A 20,862-nucleotide genomic window follows, 5' to 3' on the forward strand; every position below is an offset into this window, starting at 1 on the left:
CCGTGTGGATCGAGCGAGATATGTATGTAGAGGGGTCGAGTGGAGCAAAAAGGGGTGGGGCGGGGGCGGGCGGGGTGGAGGCTGCTCCGCGGAAGGAAGGGTGAAGGATAGAAGAGGACACAGAGGGGGGAGTCACGGTGAAAGAGAGCAGGTAGGAGGGATGATGAGGCTCAGGCACAGCCTGAGAGAAATTGTCAGAAGCGCCGTGTCACTTCTTCGTGGTGAGTCGGCCCGTCGTGACCCGTTCTCATGGACCTTGCCTCTCTCTCTCACTCGCTCTGTCTCCTCCCCCCACCCCATCACTCACTCGTGTCGCTCTCGTGCCAGCTCAGTCTCTCTCTCCCTCCCTCCCACCCTCCCTCTTTGTCCTCTCCTCTCGCGACCGTGTCTCTGGTAGCCGTACGGCGGCGGCCCGTTTTCGCACCGGGAGCAGAGCGAGTCCTTTACTCGTTCGTCGTCCTTCGTACGCGTAACATCGTCGACGCGAGCGCGCCGCGTGGTGGTTGTTTGTGAGGCTTGGCCGTTACTTAGTGGGTGATGAAGGAACAGTACCACCAGTGGAGAGAGACGACGACGAGCCTGATCTACAGTGGAAACAGATATACGTGGGATTTTTGCTAGATTCAGAGACTGTTTGTTTTGTTTTTTTTTTTTTGGTTGGTGGGTAGTCTCGTTGAAGATTTTACCTGAAGGAGAAACCGTTCTGACACCTGTACATACGTGATCGTGAAGCAGTGGGTCCAGGAGTTGGGACCCATAGAGTTTTTTTATTGGCGAGCCCTGGACTGGAACATAGAGGATAGACTATTGTTTTGAGAGGGTTTTTTTTTCTTGTGGTGGACTGTAATCAGTGATCGGGGGGCTGAGATATCAGCCTGTGGATCTCCAGAGGACGGTTTTGCTCGTGTGGCCCCCATGGAGGCGGCTCGTGTTAAGTGCAACGTACGCCATTTGTTTGGATGTTAAGTGACCGGTACCACCGACCTTGGGGCTCCATGAGTCGACCACGACGCTGAGGGAAGCATGGATTACTCGACGAAAGGTATGTGTTCGCCCAGACCTTCGCGGTCAGGTGATGATAAAATGTGTCTGGTTCGACGACGGGTGATAAGAGATTTCGGGGGACCAAGCGATCGCCGTTCGCGCGCGCGCGCGTAATGGTGGTTCTGTGTTTCGTTTCTTTCGCCACCAAAGACGAATCTTCCTCTCTGAAACATATCTCGAAGGTTCCTTCTGTCGTCGTCAGACGGATAGAGTTTACAGTTCTCTAGAGTACCTTTAGTTTGGTAAAAAGAAAACTTCGAATGAGAATTTATCGTTAATTTTATCTTGATTAACCGTTTTATATAACGGTGTTTTAAGGGTTTTTCGTTGAAGCCAAAATGTGCGTTGAATCTCCGAAAGTTTCTACAGATTATTACTTTGTTGTTACATTTCGCAATCGCGTGAACGTGATCGAGATCAAGAAGAAGTCTTCGCGAATAACAAACTTGTAGAAATGTCGCGAACTCTTTCCGTAGTATGAAACTGTGTTGCTTCTATGTCCGAAAAAAAAAGAACTCGTCGGAGGTCAGTCTTATTTTATTCGTAACAGCAACGAATGTCATCCAGGTGATCTGTCTTTAGGATCAATGTCATGTCGTGGCTGACACGCGAAGCATCGAATCTCTCATAATCTTTTACATCTAACAGTTCGTGGAAATCTTCTTTACCGTTTATATTTGCAACGATGATCTTCCAGATGATCTATATAACCAAGATCAGACTCTCCGTCAAGGATACCACCTCTCGATCAGTCCACAAAAATACCCAGAAATTCTTAAATTTTCTCACGAAAAATCATAGAGAATATTCTCTTCATTCGTCACATTCATAATTACAGTTTCGTCGAATCGATGATCTATCATCAAGATCGATCGACAAACTCACTTAACAAATACCACACACACACATACAATCCTGAATCGTTAAAATTTCCTTTAAAACAAAATCCCTAATAACATTCTCCTTCCCTCTCCTACCAACTCCAAACGGTCCACATACACTGGCATAACAATAAAACCGCCCTAAAATGTCAAATTCTTATGTATTACGGTTAAAGTAAAAATAACCCAGTATGCCATGTCTGAAATCGTGTCGGGAAGTAATGTTTCTCCAGAAAAGGATATATTATATTCCCTAGAAAAAGGTGATTCGTTTTTATTTTAACCACAATATATAAGAACTGCAAATTTTCGGGTGGTTTTAAATATAACTAACCTTACTATTACACTGTACATATCTAGCAGCCTCAACGTATCCTCTCGATCGTCGCCCGATACATTGTATTCGATATCCGCCCTGAATCATTCTTTCGCAACTATGTAATCATTAACCTCAGGAGAGTACGAAAAGTACCGTTTCTTCAAGTATAAATACACCGGAAGATCATCCCCGACGATCTATTCTTCAAGATCACACACTCCAGATGATTCTCTCGCGTTTCTGGTCTCCGGCGGTGCCCCTTTGTTTTATTTTGCGCGTTCCCCGGTGTCGGTTCAAGGAGAGACCATAGCGCGTACACGTTCCGATCCATCCGTCGAGGATGAAGGAAAAAAAAAAACAGAAAAGAAAGAGTCGATCGTGTGTATATACACGGTGTGTCTCTTCCCTGGTTAACAGCGTCCATTGTCTCGAGGGATCGAGGCGATCGTGGCCATTTAACACGGATCCGTGACGTACGTACGTACTTATTCAGGAAACGTTTCGAACGAAAGAAAATCGGTTAAAATTTCGTGGAACACAATGACTCGCGACGAGAGAGAGAAAGAGAGATACGGATCGCGAGCATGACTCTCTTATCTCGCGTCTTTCGATTAACGGCACGAAATGTCGATGGATATCGGGCCCCGGTGCTCGTTAATTCCGTAATGGGATCTCTTCGGTTTCTGTGTCACTGGAATCGGAGAAACCTGAAATGGTGGAACGTGCGCAACATCCGACAAACCGAGCACACGCCGCAACAATTATTCGTGGGGATCTTTGATCGGTTTCTTTTCGATGAAATATGGAACCTTGGCATTGTACAGACCACGGGATGCATGGATTCTTTAAAATTTCAAGTGGATGTTACATATTTTGTGCGGGGAAGAATAATGACCGCCGGATTTACATAAGTTGGTATATTCGGTTTTATATTTTTTCGGTAATGAGGAATTCAAGCTTAGCAGATAAAACGATGACAGACTATTATTCATAAATATCGTCTATGTAAATACTGCTGTTACTTTTTTCATGAAACAATAGATTGCACCCTATTATGTCATTCCCTGTGTTCATGAAACTGTGATTGAGGTGGTTTGTGTATACCGAAATATTGGATTTTTCGTTATGACGTACTATATATATATATATACCAACAAAACAATAATGCCATGTCACAGTTACATCAGCATGGTTCGTGTCCATACACACAAGAACAGATCGATGTCCTAGACATTAATCGTCACCTTTAATCAGAATATCAATGTATCTCGATAAATAGTTCCGCAATTCGAACCTGAAATCGTCGATTTAATCAAAATTAGTTTGAGGAAAGGGTTCCGTGAGGTTGAAAATTACGCGAGAGGAATCATTTAGGGATTACGTAAAACGATTTCTCAACCCAAACAAGAACGATCATCGGTCGAGGCGAGGCAATATGGCGGTCGTCGCCGAAGTCACAGGTCGAAATCGGCGAGACGGTCGAGACGCGCTTGGAAACGAAAGCTTACGAGATAACGAGATTACGCGGATCGCCGGTGACGCAACCGAGAGTCAGTCCTATACCAGAGCCAGTTTCCAGGAAAACTTCGTATCGATTCGTTTCTTTTTATTTTTTCGTTCCGAGCCAACTCGATAGCCGTGATTCGCCGCCAAGTTCTCGAGTACGTACAGAAAAACGTGGAAGACGCTGGTTCGGGATCTTTGCGACGCGCCGCTTACGTGTCCCCCGGTGTTGGCTCTCTAATCTATCGAGTGTTCGAAGAGAGAAACCGAATGGTGGCTCCAAGTCCACACAGATAAGGACCTTCCGCGCCTCTTATCTATCTTCTTACCGCCGAAGCGCTTCCCGTGAGACTGACGATCGGAAACACGTACATGTATCGGGGCTCGTCACCGCCACCCCTTCGATTCTTTATTTTCTTTTTAAACTCTGAAATCTTTTCCGTTCCATTTATCGACCAAAAGCATCGAATCTCTTGTGTAAAAGTAAAAAAAAAACAAACTATGAATAGGCAACTAGAATTCGAAGGATCCTAGAATTCGGAAGATCCCAGAACTCGGCAGGTTCCTGAACCTCGAAGAATCCCAGAGCTCTAAGGATTCTGAAATTCGGTATTTAGATATTCTGGAGCGTATTGTTCTAAAACGACGTTCAATTTACCAAAGTGATGGGTAGTTTCGTGGGCATAATAGGAAGGGGACCACGGATTCGTACGGCATGTAATAACCGGAGAGAATTACATTTCGACGAGGGAAGCAGGACTACGGGTCCGTAAATGCCGAATTAGGGCGTGGCGCGTGCAAAGTCAACCGCTCCCTTTTCTCACCCCCACGGCCCAACCGTCTCTCCCTTTCGACGCATTCGAATTAACGCACGCGGCGCTCGTTAACGAACGGATAAAGGCCTGTCTCGTCGACTCTACCGGCATTGAAATCTCCGGAGACCCTAAGGACTCGCGAAAAACGGGAAAAACCCCCGGAAATTAAATCCACCGGAATTAGAACCGGATATGGTACAATCTCGTGTTAATTAATTATCGGCGTGACATTAATTTTATTTTTAGAGGATACAGCGTAAAATACCTTAACATAAAAAAAAAAATTCGACGCGTCCTACGAATAACCTTTATAGCAGCGAAATCCCGAGAAAAATCGAAAGTTTGTCGATTCAAAACGAGCTGGAACGGTCGTTGCTCCTTCGAAAACACAACACAAAACATCTCGGTAAAACCACGAACGTTCGAAATATTTCACACGTGTCCCAAAGAAGAGAAAATAAACATTAGGTCATCCTGACTTGAGTTACACAAATCAGTCCAAGTAACTTACCGAAGATATCTGAACTAGAAAACTCCCCTCTCTTCTGCAAACTCCCAAAACGAAAGACTAGTTTCCAGATCAGCAACCGTTAAAAATTACTCTTTAGAGTTACCAAACGCCTGATCAATTTCCCATAATCTTCCATGAAATTCTACAACTCTGTAAACCGGAGGATCCAGGTTCCAAGATCGTTATTATTAAAAGTCATATCTTAGTATCATCAACACACACGATTGTTCGTTAATTTTTTACTGTTATTATAAAACCCAACATTCTCTGTAGAGCATATACGTACATCATAATTCTCCAGCCCCGTATCGTTCGCAATTAGCGTGTTCCCAGCGCGATATAGTGCGTTGGAGGACGATCTATACAGAGGGGTGGTTGTAGGTATGACAACCACCGCGTTTCTAGGTACATGCGGAAACACTCGGTTGGGCCACGTATCACAAAGATTCTTTCCGTGACATCCTTTACGCTCGATTATACGCGGACAAGTCGGGGCCCGCGACCAATCGTATACACGGGAGAGAGAGAGAGAGGGAGAGAGAGAAAGAAAGAGAAAAGAACTCGATGACACTTATACCAGCCGGCTCCGTAGAGGAGGATCGATCACCGGACGATTTATTAAATTCATGAGAGAACAATTTCTTCAGGGTCTTTACCGGCTTATAGTTAACTAACTGCACTCGAACCAGCACGATTATTCTCCTAGTCAAAAGACCGCGTTGGGATACCGTTTTATTTTCCTTTCTCGTTACTCGAAATAGGGCCCCCATTCTGCCTCTAATAACCATCTCTCTGACAATGAGAAAATCTTGACTTACCAATTTAAAAATTGTATATATGTACATATCTATTCTTTTCTCGATCCTCTTTCAAAGATCCAAACGCTATTCGCGTAATTTAATTAAAGAACGATGCACTGAATTTCAGATTGTTTGTGGATTATTTAAATGATATACAGTACTTTTCTTTCTTTTTTAATCACTAGTTTTCCAGTTGATTCTCTCGGTATCGAAACAAAGAGAAAACCGCCCCGGAAAAATTAGAATGTCGCAATTAAAAATTCGTTCTGGTTTCACTGGTTGCCCTGAGAAAGAAAAGAGTTTTTCCGCGGCTTCGATACCCGGCCCGTGTAGGGCCGCCTTTCATTTTCCATACCGTTTATTGCCCGATCCACGCTCGGTTCCCAAGAGAATCCCGTAAACGTGAGAAACACTGTCCCCGTTTATCATCCAAACGCGTAAATACGAACGCACAGAGAGTTCTGGCACGGTGTTGTTCGAATAGATGACTCGGTCCGAATGTTTCCTAATGCTTTTGTTGGTCTTTAGTGTAGACGGAAAATTTTTTAATCGGCACCCAATAACCACATATACAATATCTTTACTTGTTGTCCATGAAACACATAGTATAATCGGTGAACCGGAGATCTTTGCGCAAACATGAATTCTTATGATCTGAATACGCAAGTTTTCTTGTTCTATTAAAGGTTGTATCTAGCTGTGGTCGAAATTAACCTATTTAAACTTTCCCAAATGTTTTATAGCATACATAATTATTATTATTATTAATTTCTTCAACTGTCCAAGGCCCTTGGTCTACATGTATAGGACGAGACGTGAGTTGCAAAATTATAAAAATTATAAAATTACAAAGTGAGGAAAAAAAATGTGCCTGAACTTTACATAGTAATGTTAACCATAAGAAAACTCAGTACGCTCGTCACAGTGAAGAGGTTCCGGATCTATGCCAGTTTTTTTTATCTATAATCTTACCGTTAATCCATCGACAAAATAAAATTTCACACGATGTTTATGTGAATCAGTTTCAAATATCTCGTGAACCTGAAGATATTGGACCGTCCATACTGTTCCTCGATTTCGAGGATATCGATGGGGCCACGAGATCGTTTTCGAGCGAATGAAGTCCGCGAGGAAGCGGACTCAGTCGAGATAAATATTGTAACTCGTGAATCGGCGCGCCGAGAACGTTGACCGTCTTTTTCGTTTCATTTGTGACTCCGTATCGAGCAACCAGAGATGTTTGCTCTCGAGCCTGGAGGTCGTTTCTCGTGTTTACACACGGTTAGATCAGGGTTTTCGGAGAAAGAGACCCGTCGATCATGTTCCCGACGAAAATAGATAATGGCGTGTTTCGAAATCGTTCGACGTCGCTCCGTGACCAAGACAATCGAACGGAATTGCCGCGAAGGAAGCAAAAGAAAAAAAGGAATTATCGACTCACGGAACGATCTACGATCTCTGTACACCCGAAGTAATTCAGCAGTATTAATCTCATGGTCGTTGATTAATCAGATGCTCCGTTCGAACGCTATTAACGTTTCGGGCTTGTTATAGATTTATTCGCGATCGAGAATGTATTTGCTCTACCTTCATTGTGCTGCTCAAGAACATCGAATTTTTAAAGTCCCTTTAGAAATTTGATCGAGTTTATTCAATTGAAAATCTTCACTCGACGGTTGCCTTTTGAATCGACGATAAACGATCGATACTTGTTGCGCGCGCAAAAATAATTTCACATTTGCAGAATTATTGTACGCGATTACACCGATGATTATTTAATAATCAGAACGTGTTAAGCAACGTAACATTGCATAGTAAACTGCTATAACAGTAAGAACAATCTCGATACCGGGGAATATCAGTCCGCTAGATCGTCGAGGATTGCAGAAGATCTCGGCGGTCAAAGTATAACGATTTTAATACCGAGCGATAACGATCTCCGACGAAGAAACTACACCTTTCGTCAGCTTCTTCGCATACGTGACTTCTGATCGTTCGCTGAACTTTGTACGGCGACGAATTAGGATCTTAATCACGTGTCCGTGATACTGCCTAATGATCCTGATATCGTCTAACATCGATCCACAGAAAACTGTGTATTCGATTAACCGTCTTCCAGAATTCTAGAATGTCATTTTCACGTGCATCCAATCTTCGATTCCAAACCTCGTGTATTTTATCTACGACTTCAACAATATTCCCGTAGATAAAGATGATCTACATCGGTATCATAAAATAGATCGTTAAAAGATTACGAGGGCAATGACGACAAGGGTCTCGATCGGAACAATCGAACTTATCTTCGATTCCAGACTCTGTACATAACCCGCACAGAGACTGATTTCTAAAGCGCCGCGACAGAAGGTGGCGTCTAAAAAATTCACCTCCAATAACTTCCTTCGATAAAATTATCCACCATTATACCCATCGATATCATTCGAGGATCGATTTATTTCTAATTTCTTCCGCAATTTCGACCACCCTATAATTCTGAGTCACCAAACAACGAACCGGAAGCGCCATGAGACTTCCATCGATCCGGAACACCACTCTGTCCTCCCGAATAAAAAACGGCTTCGAAGTGAAACACCCAGAACACAACCCATATAGGTAGATACAATAATTCTCGAGTGTGTTTATTTCTTCCCCTTCGATTCCTCTGTCTCCGCCACGGGGTGAGCGCGGACAGGGGCCGTGAAATGGGAGGGAAGAAGAGCGTGTATGTGTGTGTGTGTGTGTGTGTGTGTGTGTGTGTGTGTGTGTGTGTGTGTGTGTGTGTGTGTGTGTGTGTGTGTGTGTGTGTCTCCGGTGGTCACCGGCCAGCGGAGGGTGGCCAGCCACAGGGTGTCACGGGTGGGTAGGTCCAAGGTTGTCAGGGCTACGACTCTCGAAACACCACTAACCGAGCACACCGCCATCTTTGCTTCTCCTGCGTGCTGCGTGGGTGTATCCGAGCGTGGAGAGAGAGACAGAGTGAGAGAGAGCGGGGAAGACGAGGGAGAACAGGGAGAGGAGAGGGAGGCGGGAACACGGTCGAGACGAACGAGGAGATGGAGAAAGAGGGACACGACGAAACGACGACTACGACGCCGGTCGAGTGTCGGGAGCGATGGAGATATGTATGTACTAACGGGGGGATAGATGGTGGGGGAAGTATAGGGGGAGACGAAAAAAGGGGGCGGATGAGGGGAACGATGGAAACACGGAGAGGAGAGAGACTGTGGGGGATGAGGGCGGATGAGGGGAAGGAGGAGACCGCCCTCAGTGTCTAGGGTGATATCTATATACAGTTGGTGCAAAGTAGAAAACGTACGGGATAAATTGGGGTGGGATGATCGAGATTTTTGTGTTTTGGTCGATACTACGGGGATGATTTTTATAGGGGTCCTTGGTTTTTCAGGAAACTCGGAGAACAGATTTCCAGTTGAATATGTCGCGGATAAATTATACTGTAGGAAAGAGAACAGATTCTTGTCTTTTAATCAATACGAGAGCATGAAGGGGATGATTTGTGGTGAAGGGGAGAGGCTCTGTTGTTTTCGAATAATTGTAATGAATATGAATCTAGAGGAAAATGAGGCGGGTTCTTGTCGTTTAATCGATACGACTCGAGAGGGTGATGGAAGAGATAAGGATGAAATGGTATGATCCTTGTGATATTTAAACGAATATAAAAGGTGGATAAAGGGAGAAGGAAATTCTAGTCTCTGGGTAGATTTTGAACGGGGGTGATGAAAAGTACAAGGTGAAACAAACTACCGCCCTTTTTGCTTGTAATCATCCATAAGCCGTTACAGACTAACAAGCTACATATATGTATAAAAAAAATATTAAAAATATCAAAGTCCTGGACCAAAAGGAGAAAACAACAGGATATACGTAAAGGTGAACAACTTAACACAACTTTATCCACTCGATCTGACCTGTACAAACAACACAAGAAAATCCCTTTTTCCAAAGGAAAATTCACGAACATCACACTTCTAAAAAATTAACCCTTCCTCTTATATTAAATATCCCAATGATCAATTGATACTTCTGCATAAATCGAAAGAATCGAACGTATCCGATGACTCTAGAGGAAATAGGGGGAGTAGGAAAAGTGGACCGAGGGGGGAGCGAACAGAAAGGGGAACTCCACCAGGAAGATAAAGCGAATCGGAGAAAGAGACAGAGCAAGTACTGGATGGTGGGGCGTGGAAAGAGGGGGATTCCGCTCGTAAAGGGGAGGGGGCGGGCAGTCGGGCGGGCGGGCGGTTGGAGGGTAAGGGGAGAGGGAGACGAGATAAAAGCTCGGACAGATGAGAGTCGGCCAATGGCGAGGATATCCCCCACCAGTCGGTTCAGCGCAGCATCCTACGATTCGTAGGAGGCGCGGGTCGGCGGAAGTGCGCATGTACGCCCTCGATGGACTGACTGACACTGCTCCCTTTTCCACGGCCCTCTGCGACACGGGCTCCACCGACGGGGGGTGCATTGCGGTTGTAGGGCGTGGCGCGGTTCTCTGGCCCTTCACGATGTCGCCCTATCGCGAGCGCGCACCAGATGCCTCCTTACAATTCGTAGCCCCCGAAAATACAAATTTTTTCGCCCGTTCGATGGTCTATCCGATCGAGTCAGAAACAATTAACAGTTGAGGATTCTGGAGTTGTACAGGTCCGAGGTATGTTTTGCATTCTTGTTACGCATCTTTGCGTAACGTAATTTATGTTAACGTGTCTACGAGCGCACGAGTGTGTAATTGCCAGGAATGTATGTTAAACAGGAAGACGCGAGTATAGTTTGTGGAAAATGAGCAGGAGAATAGAAGATTGGAAGAGATCTGTAGAACAAATGGGAGTTAATTTACTTTCTTTTGATCTAGAACTAAACGAAATTACTGTTGATAATAGTAACCGATGACTGATTACTATAAGTGGAGAACAAAATAATTTGAAGCATCAAATAAGTCTCAGCAACTAACCATCGGAAGAATATCGTTAATGTATGTTTCTCGGAACTTCGTTGAATCAACGATCGACAATCGTACATTGTCGAATTAATAAGAGAACAGGTGTCTCCTTTCGCTTCTCTTTAGAAAAACAGAAGACTGAATTTTTCCAGTTCGATTCGCTCCTCCCGATCTCTCCGCAACGAGATCGGCCGAGAGTCGAAAGTGCAATTTGCCGGTGTGGGACCGATCGATACGCTCGTAGCCGGAGCAGCGACGCTGTTCGCCATCGGGAGAGATGGAAAATAGAAATCGTGGTTTTTCGTGGTTCACAGAGCCCCGTAACGATTGGGTCGCTCGCGGTCGTTAGAAATGGAAAGCACCTGGAATTTCCACCTGTCACGACAGACGGATCTGTTCCGAATTTCACTGGTCGCCTTACCGCCACGTACAAACCGATTTCATACTCACCCGATTGATTATAAATAGATATTATAAAACTCCATCGTACGAGAATCGTATTTCCCGCAATTCGAGCGTGTATGTTAACAATTCACATAATATTTTCGTAGTGAGATCTCTCGTAATGTTGATAAACGATTACTCACGTGCGCAGATAACAGATTTTTTTCCGAAAATCTGCACCGGCTACGCCAAGATAAACGCCTATTTGCTTCGCGTTATGGAATTACAACAAAATTAATGTTTATTATAAATACGGGGTGAAATTTGAAAACTTTTATTTTACTGCATTCGGTTCTTTAAACGAAACAATTTGTAATGTTCCGATTATGCTTTGGTTAGGTCAGTTCTCGTCGGAAACAAGATGGCGTCTTTCCTACCACCCGCGACTCCATAACAATATAGACGCGATATTGTTTTGATTTATTCCACTGAAAAGAATATTTACTTTGTATTGTCATCCCTTTCTAGAGTTACCTTTTTTTAACCAAAAAGGTTTTCGACGGTCGTCACATGAGAATTTAAGGAAGAAAAAAGAATAGCGGTCTGAAAGAAGTCGCACGACCATAAATTGCTCGTGTCGAATTAATGTCCCACGCTTACCGCGCAATCGCGCGCACTAAACGCGAACGCAAACCGCAAGCTAAGTTGAGCGGTCGACAAACCCGTTTCGTACGCGTGATTTACGCGCATGAATAAAATCACCTGCCCGGCAGGCAGCCAGGCAAGTATATACGTTTGTCACAGAAGCCACGCAGGGGGAACAGGTTCATTCGAGCCCGCTTGTTCGCACCTGTGCTTCATAATTCCGGATGAGTCACCGCGGGAGACACTTTGATGCGGAGCTTATTTTTCAAAATGTTTCTTGCCTTCCTCAGTCGGATCTCCCGGTAATTATTATTCGAATCTCTCTGCTCCTACCGTATCAAATAATTCTAACATCTCTTACTTATCCAACAAATGTAAAAAAGACCATTCCTTTAATTAAAGATCATTAAAAAATCCTTCATTTTAAGGCAATAAATATTTCGTTAAATATTTCGACGAAATAATTTATCCTTCCTAACTTTGTCATTCGTGACATGTAACGAATTTGTAAAATATCTGTCCATATTCATGTCCCTCGACACGAACGGATTTAAATCAAAATCCTGAGTTATGTATTTCATAGATTCTAGAGGATTGTTCGCAGAGACGTATGTACATACATAGATTGTCCGCGAGGCAGTTTTATCGATCCGTTTTTTTTTTTCTTTTCTTCATTGTCCCCGCGAAGGAACGACGTTTATCGCGCGCAATCGTGTTCTTTTTCTCGCGGCCTATTTTCGTCCCCGTATCGTTCTCGGAAGTGAGCTCCAGTCTTGCCTCCGGCAGATCCTTGGGGGCCGTTTCCAGACGCGTGTAAACAGGCCCGCTGATTGCGGTCAGGACGTCGCGCGCGAGGCAGCTGATAAGTGTCATTGTCCCAGCTTGGCGAGCGTTCTTTTGCGGTCGCGTCTATCAGCTTCCTGAGCACCACGGACCTTTCTCTTTCTTTTTTTTCTCTTCGTGACGCGATCGTGTCGGAGGGCCGATTAAAAAAATTTACAAACAATACGCTATTATTATCGACCCGATGGAAACTGTTCTCGTTGACACGGACCCTTCGACACGTTGCACGGTTGTTGGGCCATCGCGGACGTTTATGTAAATCCACTTTTCATCGGCTGATTTATGAAAAGAAAAATTAAACTGGGAACATAATTTGCATCTCGTATTATTGGTTTAGTTAAACGAGAAATCAAAGTAAAGCACTAATATTAAATTGCGTCAGAGTTTCAGTTACCGAGGGTTCACGCGTTGCATTCTGATTTCTGACTTGTTAGATTTCATGTCGATGGTTATACGAATTTAAATGTTAATCGTTGTTTTTTTTTTCATTGTTTCAGTTACTGTCAAGAGTGGACCCGATCAGGGAATCGACAACGAGGCACAAGCCGATGCCGCATCGCCACCATCGAGTGTAAGTTTTCATTGATTTGAGTCTCTTGAACGTGCGAATCGACTGAATTCATGCTTGTAGAAAATAACGGTTCAAAATTGTCTGTAATTTTGACGACACAGGAACCGTAGGATCTACATTTAATTTTTTTTTTAAATTACATATATGCAATAATAATCGTGCATTTTTGTTTCGACGCGTTGTATCCTACGTGTACAAGTTAAATAAAAAAAAACTGTAGAAACGATAGACTCGAAGGATCAATAGTTTGAACACTGATAAGCCGATAGCAGTAGCGTGCCTGGCGGTCATTGAACTCGCCTTTGAACTTGAATCTGATCGATATCTTTAAAGAAAAAAAGAAACCTTTAAAAACATTCCAGTAACCTCCATTTGCATGGAACCTTGGAACTTGAATATTCACATGATTTTTCCAGTACGCTCTTAAACCGCCATCTTGTTTGCTCGAGAAGCTTCACATTCGATGCATTAGACTCTCAAAGCATCGCGTTTTAATCTATTTTCAGCCGGCTTGTCTTACAAATAAATACATAATACACGTCAATATCGTTCATATTTTACCAGCAGGTATCAATATTTAACGAATCGGTTAAAGAATCCAGAGATAGTAACTTCGAATCCCTTTTGCATAAACTAGCATAAGTTTGCAAAGTCATCTTCCGCTAGAGGAAAAAGCGCCATGAAGAAAGAGCCTCTTACCACTTAGCAAATTTACCTCAAGTACTGAAATAAATATTAAACCAAATGTTAATTTGGCATAAATTTCAGTAACTCGCGAAATCAAGTAGTAGGAGGCCTTTACCCCATTTCTTCCTCTAGCAGAAGCCAAATTTGCTGGTCGGTGGCCGAAATCCGCAAGACGTCATAATTTGAATCCTGGAATCCTGAAATCAGCCACTAAATTGACTTTTTCAGTGGCTCTATTGAATATTTCAAGGCATCCCTACATAGAGCACTAAGAACTGTTCAATCTTACTTAATACTTTATTAAAAAATTTCCTATCGCGACTAATTCCATACTGCATAATATATTGTTGCAACTGTTTCTAATCTTATTTTCAATAAATGTTATGTATGTATACTGTGTTTATATCCATTAAATGATTAAATAAATAAATAATTTCTAACGACAACCCTATTTTCTCTTCGGGTTACAGGTCGAGCTGCCAGAAAGCGCTCACCCCTGTCCCGCCTGCCCGACGATCCTCCCCAGTTCGCGGGAGCTGACGAACCATCTTCGCGGTCACAACTCACCACGCAGCACTGACTGCAGCGGCGAGGAGGATTATTGTTGCGGGGTATGCAACAAAGTGTTGAGCTCTGCGAGCTCGTTGGACAGACACGTGCTGGTCCATTCCGGGGAACGGCCGTTCAAATGCAAGTACTGCGAGATGGCGTTCACCACGAACGGTAACATGAACAGGCATCTGAGAACCGCCCATCGATCGACCTCGCCGCACAGCTGCACGGACTCGGACGGCAGCAGCGACTCGGAGAAACCGACTAAACGACGTCACATGGAGGAGTACAACAACAACGAAATCGCGAAGAGGAACTCGCCTGATTTCATCGTGGACAGACAAGAGAAATCGTCCAGTCTGAAGCGCAAATGCACGGACTATCCCAGTGACACGGAGAACCAAAAGAGGCACAAGATCCTGTTGAACAATTCTCGTACGGAGATCAAAGCGCGACCGGACGACAGTCAGAACGTTTACAACTGTCCGGTATGCGGGAGACAGGATTTCGCCACCAGCGCCCTCTTGGAAGCGCATCTGGAGCGCAGCCATCCGGAATTCCCCGCGAAATGCGACGCTTGCAATCTGTCGTTCAAGAACCATCGGGTGTTGAATCTCCACCGGTTCATGATCCATTTCGCGGAGCATTCGATCGGTAACACCGCGAGGAATCTACGGAATTCCGTGGTCGGTTTCAACGATCTTACGTTCGTCGATTTCTCGTCGGATAAATTCCCGGCGATCGCCCGAGCGGTCTGCGAGCAGTCCCTTCATCGGCCAGCATCCGGAGAAGTCGCCAAGTTCCAATGCTCCAAGTGTCTTCGAGCGTTCCCGTGCAGATCGGCCCTGGACGCGCACGAAAGCGATTGCGGGATGTCGATTTCTCAGACCAGGGTGATCGACGACAACCAATCCCGAAGGGACGATTTCTTCGCTGGTCTAGACTTACAGAACAAAGCCGCGCTAACTGAAGCCAAAGAGGGCAAAGATCTCGCCGATATTCAGAGCATTATCTCCGTGACATCTGGACCGATACTGCAGAACTTCCCGAGATCGGATGCGAGTACGCCCGAAAGCAACATCAAGTTCAATCCCAGCGTCAGCTCCTCTGGATCCTCGGGCACCTTCTCGTCGGAGTATCACGAGGAGGAGGCACAGGACGCGTTCGCGGCCGAGTTCAGAAAGATGAAGCTAAAAGGGGAGTTTCCCTGTAGACTGTGCACAGCGATATTCCCAAACCTGAGGGCCCTGAAGGGTCACAACAGGGCGCACATGGGCGTCGGCCCGGGAATGCCCTATCCCTGTAACATGTGCCCGTACACGAGCACCGATAAAGCCACGTTGGTCAGACACCTGAGGTCCCACAACGGCGACAGGCCGTACGAGTGCTCGTTGTGCAATTACGCGTTCACCACCAAGGCGAACTGCGAGCGTCATGTTCGGAACAGGCACGGGAAGCTCACCAGAGAGGACATCAAGAGCGTTCTGATCTATCATCCGAACGAGGATTCGACGAACGAGAACGTGGAGAGAAGCTCGCCCAGGGTGATCAAGGACGACGTCAGGAAGAGCCTGGTCTATCCGAACGATCGCGACGAATTGCCGCATCAAGCGCAGCTTCATTACCCGTCGGTGCCGATCGACGGTCGAGGTGATGTCAGGATGATAGAGGAGGCGAAGCTGCACAATCCGATGTCCATGCACGGTAATCATTACGAGAAACTGGACGCGTTCTCGAGACCAGGCCAGCCCATCGAACTGACGCAACGGAACGTGGATGAATCGAGATCTGGGGACACCAAGCAGGACTACGCGAAGCTTGACGAAGACCTGGAGTCGAGATCGTCGGAGGGCAGCGTGTCTCTAGTCAGTGATACCAAATCAGATTCGCACCAAAGATTACAAGCTAGTCCGATGAACTTGAAGAAGGGTCTGAACGTGTCCGAGAATATCGGCGAGGACGGACCTCTGGATCTCTCGATGGACGTTCTCGATCTCAGTAAGAAATCGAAGGAGAAAGAGGACAACGATTACACGACAGCCTCTCAGGACCCATACGGGAAGAGCCAGAAAGAATTGTACAATGCCACCAGTCAGTTACTGCTGACCGAGGCTTTACTGAAGGCTGGACAGGGTAGCTCTCAGCCTACATCCCTGGAAGCCCTCTATGCGAACGCTCACATGATTTATAGGAACTTTGGAACGTTTCCCGGCGGTGTGGGGGCGGGTATATTACCCCCGTATCTGTTCAATCCTCATGTCTTCGGACAGGAATTCTCCATCAAGGAAAGACTGCAAAAAGAGCTGGTCAGGGGCCTACAGTTGACCAGCGGTGGTACTCTAGTGGAACCGCCTATAGCTGCCGCTGGATTCACCGCTTTCCCTCAAAGTAGAGACATTAACGCTCAGCCACCGACCGAACAGAGCGACTACGCGAAGCTGATCTCCTCGAAACTCGCGAGCAAAGCATTGGTCAACCGGGACAAGCCGGAGAATCACATACCGTCCTCGAACTCCGTGAAGATGGTGATCAAGAACGGTGTGTTGATGCCTAAACAGAAGCAAAGACGGTACAGAACAGAGAGGCCGTTCACCTGCGAACACTGTTCCGCGAGATTCACCCTGAGGAGCAACATGGAGAGACACATTAAGCAGCAACATCCTCAGCATTGGAGCCAAAGACCAAGAGGTGGACACTCGACCAGAGGAAGACCACCCTCGAGTCATCCGACGTTGGTGCAGAACTTAGGACAATCCGCGTCACAGGCGACGCAATCGTATCCCAATATCCTGCCGAAAGTGGAACAACCGAGTACCGAGTATTCGAAACACCCGCCGATATCCGATCAGGTGAAGTACGCCATTCTGGCGCAGCAGTTGAAGGCCAACAAGCTCGAGGAGAATGATTCGGAGGAGGAGTTGGTAATCGATGAGGATCCTCAAGACAAAGACCAGGAATCTCAAGACCAGAAGGATAAATGCACCAGTCTGCTGAGAGGTCAGCTGGAAGGTTTAGAGTCTGCCAAAGAGGTGGTGAAGGAGGAGGCTGACGAATGCACGAAAAGTGGCGATTCGACGAACACCGAGTCAGCTAACAGTGACAACGGTAACGATGACACGAAGATGTCGGACACGGAGAAGCCAATGGAGACTGACGAACCGTGTGATGACGCCGACAGGGTGTTTAAGTCCGAACCGGATGAAGAGAAGGCAGAGAAGATGGAGGACGGGACCACCGATTTGGCCAGTGTATCTGAACTGTTGGACAACGCTTCCCAGCAGTATCAACAGTTTCAACCGCAATATCTGAGCGACGAGGAAGGTCTAGTCGCGTCACACAGCGACTGTAACAACTCTGGAAGCGATGAGAAGTCAGATTCCGTGAACTCGTTGAACTCTGTGAACACCTCGTCCAAAAAGAAGAAGAAAAAGAAGAAAAAGAAGAAGAAGAAATCTGCGTACTCCATGGCACCGAACCGAGTGATCTGTCCGTATTGTCAAAGGCCGTTCCCTTGGACATCTTCTCTAAGGAGACACATTCTAACGCACACGGGACAAAAACCGTACCAGTGTGTTCACTGTTCTCTACTGTTCACCACCAAGTCGAACTGCGATCGTCACCTGTTGAGGAAACACAAGACGAACCCGAACAAGATGCGCAGGGCGAGGAACTCCTCGTCCCCTGACAGTCAGACTGTCGTCAGTAACAACAATTCCTTCTCCATGAGAAACGTCCCCGAAAGGCCTTACAAATGTAACCAGTGCCCCAGTTCGACATTCTCCACGTTGGGGAACTTAAAGAAGCATCGTTCGACGAAGCACGCACGGAAGATGAAGTCCAGGTCCGATACTCCGTCCAGTGAACCACAGAACAGTCCGCAGGAATGTTCCAAGCAAACTGAACAGAGTGATTACGACAGTCAGTCCTCGACTGTCTCCGAAGGGATGGAGACGTCCTCTGTGTCGGGACTCCCCAAATCGAATTCGAACACTTCACCGTCTACCAACGACACGCCTAGATCCAGGAGACCATCGCCAAGATCATCGCCTGGACCCAGTGATGTACCGTTCAAGTGCCACTTGTGCGACTGCGGATTCGCCGAGAGACAAGACTGTCTGGAACACATCAAGATGAACCATAAGAGATCTTACGAGATGCTAGTAGCCAAGGGAGCATTGGATATGGATATTGATACAGCGGAGGACCAACAACAGCCACCACCGCCCCAACACCCGAGCGACGGGGAAGAGAAAAGGGGCCGTTTCCCCGATTACAGTAACCGGAAGGTAAGAGTGAAGTGATGTCTCTTTGATGTCTTGTTAGCTGTCTTTGAGTGGACTACTTGTTCTGTAATAGATGTGTGATTGATGAAGAATCCCAGCATCGACTAAAAAAGTTGGCTCTTCCAACATTTCCAGGTGGTCTGTGCTTTCTGCATGAGGAGGTTCTGGTCGGCGGAGGACCTGCGTCGGCACATGAGGACGCATACAGGCGAGAGACCGTTCTCCTGTGACATCTGCTGCAGGAGGTTCACTTTGAAGCATAGTATGCTAAGACACCGGAAGAAGCACGAATCTATCGATTCGACCATGTACGTAGGCACCAGCGGCGATGAGGATAACTCACCGACGCAACCACCAACCATTACACCTAGAAGCCAACAACAACAACCGGTACTAGTAGCAGCAAATTCTGGGAATACCAGAATACAGGACAGAATTTCGTTACCCACTGTTGTTCCAGTCGCAACTGGGGATGCAGCACCCAGTGGACTGATGAGATTCAATCCGTATGAAAAATTAACAACTTTAACGGGAAAACTGGCCAGCATTCCGCAAAATGTAAACCCAGACGCCAGTGAGAGTGCAGATAATGACCTGATCTCCAATCTGCTGGGTATACGGGATAAGAGCTTCATTGACCGGGTTCTTCAGGCGTCAGCCGACGATGCCGCCAAACTTCTAGGAGTGAAACGCAGCCACGAGTGAAGCTGCTCGATCTGCAGTCTCTGGATAATTCACGATCGTGCCTTAGATTCCTCCCCCTTAAGAGGCAAGTTGACCACATGACTGGGTTGATCTTCACGGGAGAGCTAGTGTTCTTAGGTATATAAAAGATGGAATTATGGACACGTGTTACTTTGGTGGATCTTTTCAAGTCTACAAACTCAAACAGATCGAGTCGGATGTTTTTAATAACTATGAAAAAATTAATTTTCGAATAGGTTGCTCGAAACCAGACGCAAGATTACCTTGTGCCATCATCCGATATTCTATATTTATTCAATAACATACTTCTTATTGTTATCAATTCCCTCTGTTTCGTGGTGAAAGTATCATCTTTCAATCTCATTCATTCATTCTTAAATTGAATTTAAAGTTGGTACCGTAGGTTCCAGCGGTACCAACCTTCCATTCACTATCGGATTGTGAGCAGGATAGAATATTTCGATGCTACTTTTAAACAAAGAACAGAGTGGCTACACGTTAATAATAATAACAAGTATATTATCAATCCGTTGATTCTCAAGTATTTAGCAGTGAATGCAAAGAAAGATCTCATCAAAATTGCTTGGGCAATGCGTGTTCGAATCGGGAGGAACGTATTTATTGATTTTGGAAGCGTGGCGCGACCTATCCTGACATAGTATAACTATATAGCCAGTGATCGTAGGATCAGTATGGTTTTCTCCATCGATAATGTGCCTACAATATTGTGTTTCGAAACCGCGCAAGAGTGTGTACTTGCGGCGGGTATCTCTCTGTATCATGTACATATCAATATCCCACGTACGTGTGAGCAACACGTTTCTAGTAAGCATAAGGGGTAGTGTCGTATGTCGGAAAAACACGACAACCTTGTCAATATGGAGACGAATATATAAGCAAAGAAGGCGGACAAATGTGCTCGTGATTCGAACCGTTAAGGGGAGCGTCAGGAAGTACTAGACTCAATCCGGACGACGACGCTTCGCCTTCTTCGATCGGGCCGTACTGAAACCCAAAGATGCGTTTTACACAACGAATTAAGTTAGCCATATACGTACTTCTATTTATTGTTTGTCACGTACTTAGAGTCGGGAATTCGCAAACGAGAAGAACATTTTCCAGCCATCGTGGAAATGACGGTCTCGATACGCGGAACGAAGCCACCGATGTAATCGAAAAACGATCATTCAAATTGCCGATCACATTACCGCCGAAACTCGATCGGCACGGTCGCGTTCGTTCTCTCGGTCGATGTCGTGCATGTCGAAGATACGATCGACGATAATACGCAAACGTAGAGCAATATAGGAAAGTTTATCATGATATATAAATATATATAAATATATACATATGTAATAATCGATTTCT

At 45.5% G+C, this 20,862-nt stretch overlaps 1 protein-coding gene across 1 annotated transcript; it reads left to right on the forward strand.

The window, feature by feature from the left end:
• The first annotated feature begins 461 nt into the window (after positions 1-461).
• On the forward strand, positions 462-19,563 carry LOC107187905 (ras-responsive element-binding protein 1). The gene is made up of 4 exons (XM_015576103.1): positions 462-1,042; positions 13,194-13,267; positions 14,425-18,792; positions 18,925-19,563. The coding sequence occupies exons 1-4, from the start codon at positions 1,024-1,026 to the stop codon at positions 19,492-19,494; spliced, it is 5,031 nt and encodes a 1,676-aa protein (XP_015431589.1). The 5' UTR covers positions 462-1,023; the 3' UTR covers positions 19,495-19,563.
• Positions 19,564-20,862: the final 1,299 nt, after the last annotated feature.

The sequence above is a fragment of the Dufourea novaeangliae genome, unplaced genomic scaffold, assembly GCF_001272555.1.
Source record: "Dufourea novaeangliae isolate 0120121106 unplaced genomic scaffold, ASM127255v1 scaffold112, whole genome shotgun sequence".
In the NCBI taxonomy this organism is placed as follows: Eukaryota; Metazoa; Arthropoda; class Insecta; order Hymenoptera; family Halictidae; genus Dufourea; species Dufourea novaeangliae.

What these genes read in the sequence shown, in the direction of transcription:
- LOC107187905 (XM_015576103.1), top strand. An exon ending in CCGCATCGCCACCATCGAGT is followed by an intron (nt 13,268 to 14,424) that starts GTAAGTTTTCAT and finishes TTCGGGTTACAG; the next exon opens with GTCGAGCTGCCAGAAAGCGC. An exon ending in CCGATTACAGTAACCGGAAG is followed by an intron (nt 18,793 to 18,924) that starts GTAAGAGTGAAG and finishes CAACATTTCCAG; the next exon opens with GTGGTCTGTGCTTTCTGCAT.